Here is an 8262-nt window from a genome sequence, read left to right on the forward strand (position 1 = left end):
TTGTAACAGTATTAATTACAAGGCAATTTCTTTTTCATCATATCAATTTTAACCTGTATTCTATATTTTTTTAATTTCTAAAATTATCTTTATTTCAGATTTAAAAATTCGAAATAATAAATATAATTCAAAAATAAAAAAATATATTCCAAACAAATCTGGAATACAAAATTAAAAATGGATTATGGATAAAAATTTCCAGAATTTAACAATATGCTTCGGAAATTAAAATTTGGAATATTTTCAGATAAAAGGTTATGAAAGTAATTTTTATTTATTAAGTAAGGTTATTTTCGTTGTTTGAGTTGAGAGGGATATTTTTATCATTTTAAATAGGAGATTGAGTACATGTTGGAATTCATATGGTGTAGGGAGAAATTGGCTAACTGCAATGGAATCCCAATGTAGAACAAACAATAGCAATTTTGCAAGCTACTAAGAAAAATTACAACAGAAACCACAAAAGCTTTTGAGTCACATCCGAAATAAAGGGTATTTTTGGAAATTTAAAAGTGTGTAAGGTGCATTTTGTTGGAAAAATTTATCCTAATTTAATTGCATTTGAGTTTATAGTGTTGTGGGCTTTTATATTAATTTTGGGACTTTTTCTTCCTGCACCTCCATATCTTCTTCTGCCACTTCCATACACATCATGAAAATACATTTTTATCCTTTTTTGTCACCCTCATAAACTAGTTTCTGGATTATGTAATCCGGAACACATTTGAAAAAAGACTTCCGGATTACATAATCCATAAGCTAAATAAGACTTTCAGATTATGTAATCCAGAAAGTAATCATCCATCTCAAAAAAGACTTCCGGATTACATAATCCAGAAGCTAATTATAAATTTGAAAAATAACTTCCAGATTATGTAATCCGAAATATTATAGAGGGGTATTTTTGGAAATTTAAAAATTTATGGAGGTGAGAGAAGAAGGTATGGAGGTGCAGAAGTAAACAGTCTAATTTTGGATATTAAAGTTTGATGCTCCACGAGTTCTTCATCACTTTTTGTCTTACCTCCTACATTTTATTTTATTATGACCTTCAACCTCCATTGTTACCGTTACTCGCCATTTGGGTAAATTCTATATTTTAATTCAATGTATTCTAAAAAGTTTAAATTAAGTGTTGTTACACCAAGTCCAAAAATCAAGAGGAAGCTTTCAAATTGAAGAATCTATAGTTATAAAGAATTAGGTTTTACATTTCACAGTGAAAAAAAAAACACTTCACTCAAAAAACAAATTGGATTGGAGAATTTATAATAATATTTTTAAACTTTTAAATTGGGTAATTTGAATTTTCCCACGTTCACATAGTAGAGATGAATAGGAGTGCAAAAAGTAAAAGTTGTGGTCCATTTTTATCACGTGATCTATTGGGGCTTGTTTTGTTTGTGTTTTCCATGTGCTTAAGGATATATGTTTTTTTTTAGATTCTAATCAAATGTCTCATAAGCAATAGTTCTTTAGGCCAAATCAAAACCATAAATTTTCCTACATTTCTAAAAGTATGAAATTCAAAGGTGGTATCCACTTTTTTAATGATTGCAAAATTACCTATCTAAAACTTTTTTAACAAATTTTAAAATTAATTAATTTAAAATGAAACAAAAAAACATTCATTCAACCTTAGCAGACTCATCTTATTTATTCCTTTTCATTTTATTTGTAAAATATTTAGTGATTATTATTAGGACCTATGTTTCTTATTCATTTGTGCAGTAACAATTCCAGAGTCACAAGGTTAGTTATTTCTATTTATGCTATTTTTCACAATTTCTCCTCTTCATGCATAACTTTTTGGTAGCAAGAAGCATTATTATTGTGAAAGTTATCACTCAATCTTTATAAGAGGACTTTATATAGTCTCATGAATCATACATTAACTTACAAAATAGACTCAATTATCTTTAGGTAGTATTGTCCGTATAGTAATAGAAAAAAATGAAAATAACTTTTAAAAAATTAGAATGAACTTAAAAAAAAATGCTTTTAACAATTTTGTATTGAAAGAGTTGGAAGAAGTTGCTCTCAGTGTTGTGAGAGCCACCCAAATTTGACAGAGAACTTCAAACAAACCTTGACTACAATAGATCAGTTAGACCTATAAGGGGTTGGTGACGAAATTGATGTGATATAAATATAAATATGATGAAGGGTTGAGTGAGGCAGAGCAGTGATGGGTGAAGTTGTTGGTTTTATTAATTTCATGAATTAGCAGTTAAGCATACCTTAAAATATGAATTTGAAAGAATATGACATCAGCTAGTGAAATTTAGATGATTCATCAACCCAGATTATCATTTAATTTGTTGTTAGTTGTGAAGTTGTGAGAGATAATGACATGTTGCCAAATCCTATAGAATCACCCTCAAAGTAGTACTTAGATTTATGTATAAGCATTGTCCTTTCCTTTCAAAACACCAACGACCCACCAGAAAGAATCATCATTTCTTCACCCTCTGCATCTTTTTAGTTTTTGAAGATATCTACCAACATAAGTAATTTATAACCAAAGATAACTAATCTCTCCACTTTCCTTTTTTCTTAAACTACCCATTCCTTAGTTAAAAGGTCTCTTCTGCTTTTTTTCTTTTCTTTTCTTCTTTCAGCTGACTTTTGCATGTGCAATCACTACAAAAGTATTTTTTACTGAACTACAAAACTTCTTCGGCATCACCATTTTAAAGCTCCTATAATTTGTAGAAGAAGGATAGTTTGCACTCAACCAACTGGCAAAACGAAAAAGGTGGGTGTCAATGCCTATTTATGCAACATTTTTTTTGGGAAGCACAAAATATGGGCAATATGGCAATGCCACCATCTTTGTGGTCATCAAGAAACTCTCCAACTTTCAACTTTCAGAAGAAAACTTCATCTACACACATACATATGTGATGTTGATAAGGATGTGCGAAGAAGGGGTTGGTGGTTAGAAGAAAGCAAAGTAGCATTACAAATTAAAAAGTTTCTTACTCAACTCGAAATTTTTGCTACAAATGAACTGCAAAAAGAATTCCCAGAAATAGGGATATATATATAGAAAGGGGAAAAAATGAAAAGAATTCGAAGAAAAATAAAAAACAACCGAGACAGCGACTCCTAAATGACCTTAAGGGACCTACAATTACTAGACCTAAGACCCTACCCTTTTTGACTTGCATGTTTCTACCCTTTTTTTTCCGCAGTTCTCATTACAATCTTCCCCTAACAGCTAAAAATATGATCATCATCATCATCTATTGCTCCTATTCCCGAGTCCAACCCTGTACAAAAACCAATGAACCAAAGAAATGAAATATCAATAAGAAATAACATAAGACAAGACTCTACTAGAGGGCAGCAATGGAAGAGAGACTCCGAACAAAGGATCATTCCTCCCTCACATCACATCATATCACATCACATGTACTCCAGGGTAAGGCTGCTGTTAGTGTTTGGAATGAGTTCAGGTGAGGCAGCTGCATTCATTGCAAAACCAGATTTGTCAATGCCTCTGCATCTCATTTCCAGCACCTTCTTGTGGGAATTGGAGTGCACAGATGGACAAAAGGTTGGGCTTGCAGCAGGGCGATACTCCGGGTAGAGCCTCCCAGACTTGAAACGAACACCACATGCATTGCATAGTGTTTTCGGCCCCATTGGCCCTGCCCTCCACTGTGGTGTCTTGGTTATTTCACAATGCATGCATTTCCTAACCGGTTGCAACCCATTCTGGTTATTGCTATCACCAGGACCTGCACCAAGTGTCACCTTCACTTTCTTTTTTTTCTTCATCTCCCCACACCCTTGCTTTGGCATCTTAGCTACAAGTTGAGACTCAGCAAAATTCTCAGAGTCCGAAGAGGCCTTGGAGGAAATTACATTTGCCTGCATGTTCTCCCCGACAAAGGAGGAGGCAGGTGAAATGAGGTTCATGGCAGGCCGAGGATTGAAGGTGGCAGGACGTGGACGCTTGCTGCGTGCACGTCCACATGGCACAGGGATGTAAACCTCCGGGCTGCGTGGCGGCGCCGGCACCGTCTTTCCCCCGGAGCATGAACTGCTGCTCTCAAGGACAGAAACTGGGCTTGATGTGTGGAATTGGTTGTGCACTGAGTCTTCCTTTGTGGTGGTGCACGATGGCTCATCCACTTTCTTCATGGTCAAGCTTCCCCCACAAAACGAATCCTCCACAAAGTTCGACAGCCATTCCAATTGGACAATGTCTTCATACTGCAATGCAATAACCACATTCATCAGAATCATGGCTAACTTTATAAATGCATCTACTCCATCTTTTCTTTTCTTTATACAATTACATACTATACAATTCGTGAAAAGCGTGTTCTGCTAGTTTAGCATATTCCCTATCTTGGCATATTCCACAAAATAATATTACTGAGCTCTTCAAATTGAATGAGGAATAAGAATTTGGTGCTCACTGTCAAAAGGGTATCATCAAACATGGGTCTCTAGAGAGTGAGTGAGTGACCAAATTTTCTAATTATTTGTGTTTGGTTGTTGCAACATGTGATTGTCACGTGCAAAATCACATGATATCCAATAATGATGTTCAAATAATGGAGAGTAAGGGGATGTACTGTGCCACATGTCACCGACACAATTAAGTGTCATTTTGAATAACTAAAATGCCTTTTCTAGAAAATACAATACAATAATGGTGAGTTAATAATGTCTCCCCAGCTTCAATTTAAATTCAAAAACTTTTAATTTTAAATTGGTTATACCAAAAAAAAAACAAATTATCCTGTCAAGTGTCTAGATATTTTGAAAAAAATTATATCTTTAAATTACGACATTATTTTTCAAAAAAAATTATGAACTATTTATGGAATGAAGACAATCACTAAACAATGCTCCCCACAAGTAGAACCAAAATTTCATGCTATCAAATACGCGTGGTGTCAGGCTTTCAAAGGCAAACGGACCATCAGAACCGTACATGAAACCGTGATGTCATAATCTAAGTAATCCAACGGCAACATAGTAGGAAGACTATGACACATAATTACAGAGCAGTTCACGGAATTCATTGAACGCGCCAAAAAATTAAACAAAACAACAAATTGGATAAAAACAGCAGCTTTTTCTGACAACTAACCGGAACTGAGAGCTCGGCGGAGAGGTCCGAAGCGCTGTTGCCGGAAAACACCGAGTCGGAACCGGGAAATGAATCGGAGCCGGCGGGCCAGATGCTTGCAAGTGAGTTGCAGTTCCCGGCGGCGGCGGCGGCGACGGAGGGCAAGGTAGGGGCGCCCCCGTCAACGTCCTCCACAGGAAAATCGAGAAGGTCATCGATGTGGTCAAAGAAGCTACCGCAGTCTATCTCATCCATGAAGTTAGGTCCAACCATTTTCTCGGCAGGTGAAAATTCCCTGAGAAAATTCAAAAGTGGAAAGAAAATTAGAGTCTGAAAGGAGAAAATGAAAAAGAAAATACACAGCAGTTTTTGTTGAATGGAAGATTGTGGCCCATGTTAGCCATTGTTGCGTAAATCAAAATTAATATTTTTCTTTGGAATTATTAGAGAGAGAAGTGGGAAAAGTTAAGAAAAGGTAACTGGCATGCGTTGTTATTATTAATTACTTATTTTGATGAAATGAAAATCCGAAATTGAAGATTTTAGCATGTGAGTGCGATGAGTGCTGCGGCGCATGTTAGAGTGACCTGGCCCAGTATGGCATTTTGATTTTATCCAGAAAAACCTTCACTTTCTCTCTTTTGTTGTTTTTCCTTTGAAGTGATTGAAGATACGGAACAAACCTCATTTCAAATTCCTCTTTTTCCCAAATTGAACAGAATGTGAACATTTTGAAATTTGAGGTAAAGTTGAAGAAGGCTAGCAAGCTAACCTTGTTCAACTAAGAAGGAGGGAGAGTAAGTAAGTTGAGAATTCAACTCCAGAGAAAGAAAAATGAAATAAACCAGAGGGAAACACAAAATCATGTACACCACGTAATGGTTGCAAACATTAGGATTCTATAATTCTTGAAATTTGGTTTAAGAAAAACGAGAGCAATGAGCCCAATTGTTGATTTTGCTAGAAAATGAATTTCCTAGAATGGTGGGTAAGGTTGAAAATTAGAAGGTGGGAAGGAAATGAAAGCAAACCTGAAGGTTAAAAGTTGTATCTTTGTGTGTGTGAGCTGAAACTGAAAGGAAAAGGAGCAATCTTTTAAGGTAGAAAAGCTCCAGAGCAGAGCGAATGAGGAAGTGTGTGAGGGATGGAGGGTTTGAGTAGGGGGTGGGTGGGTTTTTGAAAGGAGAGAGAGGAGAGTGAAGAAGGTTTAAATGGAAAGGGGGGGTTACGAAGGGAGAAGAAGAAGAAGAAGAAGAAGGAAGAGAAAGAGAATGTGATGGGCACTGGTAGGTGAGGCTCCTTCATCATTGCTAGCTGTCTTTTACTACCTCCACTGTCGTGATGTTGAAGACTTCTTTCTCTCTTTTTTTTCCCTTCATCTCTCTCCTCAGATTAACCAGGGTCCCACCCTTCTCTCTCCTTTCCTCCATTCACGGACTTCCACCCCACCCCACACAAACCATCTTCATTTCAATTTCAATCCATCTACCCCAGCCCCATTTCCCATACCACCCCCAACCAAATTTTCAAAAATAATTAACATCAAACGTAAATGCCTTTTCATTTTCAATAACCAAACACAAGAATGGACACTTTGCCTCCTTACCTTTTCTTCCTTGCTGGGTTCAGTTTGTGTGAATTGCAATGCAACCAGATTTCAGATTTCAGATTTTAGAGAGAGAGGAAGAGAAAAGTGAGAAGCCAAGAAGCTGCAGCCTTTGCATAAATAGAACAAGATGAAGCTCTATGCAGACTTGTGCTTTGTCAGACTTTTTTTAACCGCCGTTGTTTCAAACACTGTTTGTTTCTGTTTAGTCTCTGTTTTCTTAAATAAAACAAAAAAAAATTACTGCGTAGGTTTGCAGTAAAGCAGTAGCATAAAATGCTGAACAGTCAGAGTTTAAGAGCCCCTCGAAGCGCGTGACCACACGGAAAGTGTTATTACGACCTGTACAACTGTTTGTTACGGGTTCGGAAACCGATGATTCTTTTGTATTCCACGCTGGATATGGTAACTTTGGATAGCCCTCATTTATTATTTTAATTATATTTACGCGTTGCCACTCCAAACATAAATTAATATAATATTGTTATTACCCTTGTTTTCCATTAATTACCATTTTTACCAACTTTGAATTTTACCTAAGGCCCTCTGCCACCACCATATCATTGACAAATCTTAAGTTTTTTTTTTTTTGTTTCTTTTAATTCTGACCATTCTAATTCCAGTTTGCTTTCGTGGAAATTTCTATTTGTTTTTCTTGTTTCGAAAATAAAGAAAAAGACAATTCCGATAAAACTGGTTGCAGGACAAATTTGAATACAGCAAGTGTGGGAGTTTGGAAATCCTAACTTTGAACATAAATCGAAAATTCTTTGTTTTCAGCTCAAAACCAACAAAACAGTTCTAGAAATTCTTTTTAACGAAATCCCTCTTTTTCTGTTCCTCTTGCCCCGTTTTCTATTTTTACAACAAAACTTATTCTTTTAATTATTTATACCATTTTATTCACCTTTTATTTACATAGTTTATACTCTATTTATTTGCCATATCACAACTTGCAACATTTTAAACTTATATTTCGAACAACATTTTACTCACTCTTGTGTTTAATTTAACAGTTATTATTACAACTCACTCCATTTTATAAAAAAAATGAAAACATTCTAAGAAATGCTCATAGCTCTTTACCTTTTTAATATATATATATATATATATATATATAAACAAAAAATTACTTACACTTTTATTTCTATACATCGTATTCGTTTTCACTTCACTAAATCAGTTCTCTAAAAGAGAAAAGAAAAGGAAAAACAATATCTATCACATTCATATTTATTTTTTTTACTTTTCTTTTCTTTGTAGTGTCTTATTAATATTTTACAAAAACTAATTCTATAGGAATGAAATAAGATAATTACAAGCAATACACGTGTATAATTCGTTATTTAACATGGCGGTTTATCTGGTATTTAAATTCAAAAACACTAATTAAATTAAATCAATTGTTTATCTGTTTATTTGTATAATTCAAAGTTTGCATCGTTTTATGCTGTTGATAATTAGTTTATTTTATTAACTAGACTGATAAATGTTCAACTTCACACAGTATAAATATCAAAACAAACTCTATAAAGGAATTATACCAACTTTATTGACCTCTTTA

General features: G+C 34.7%; 1 protein-coding gene across 2 annotated transcripts; it reads right to left on the reverse strand.

Annotated features, from left to right (window-relative positions):
- Positions 1-3014: 3014 nt before the first annotated feature.
- On the reverse strand, positions 3015-7057 carry LOC137827780 (GATA transcription factor 8-like). 2 transcript variants are annotated; one of them, XM_068634097.1, is made up of 3 exons: positions 6699-7057; positions 5114-5387; positions 3015-4224 (listed from the first exon to the last, which is right to left on the reverse strand). In XM_068634097.1, exons 2-3 carry the CDS (start codon positions 5363-5365, stop codon positions 3412-3414), a joined length of 1065 nt encoding a protein of 354 aa, XP_068490198.1. In that variant the 5' UTR covers positions 5366-5387; positions 6699-7057; the 3' UTR covers positions 3015-3411. The 2 variants fall into 2 exon arrangements, with proteins under 2 accessions (XP_068490198.1, XP_068490197.1); XM_068634096.1 differs by having other exon boundaries at positions 6124-6816.
- Positions 7058-8262: the final 1205 nt, after the last annotated feature.

Source organism: Phaseolus vulgaris, chromosome 7 (assembly GCF_000499845.2).
Source record: "Phaseolus vulgaris cultivar G19833 chromosome 7, P. vulgaris v2.0, whole genome shotgun sequence".
NCBI lineage: Eukaryota > Viridiplantae > Streptophyta > Magnoliopsida > Fabales > Fabaceae > Phaseolus > Phaseolus vulgaris.

What these genes read in the sequence shown, in the direction of transcription:
- LOC137827780 (XM_068634097.1), bottom strand. Translation starts at nt 5,365, where the DNA reads ATGGTTGGACCTAACTTCATGGATGAGATAGACTGCGGTAGCTTCTTT. An exon ending in CCGCCGAGCTCTCAGTTCCG is followed by an intron (nt 4,225 to 5,113) that starts GTTAGTTGTCAG and finishes ATTGCATTGCAG; the next exon opens with TATGAAGACATTGTCCAATT.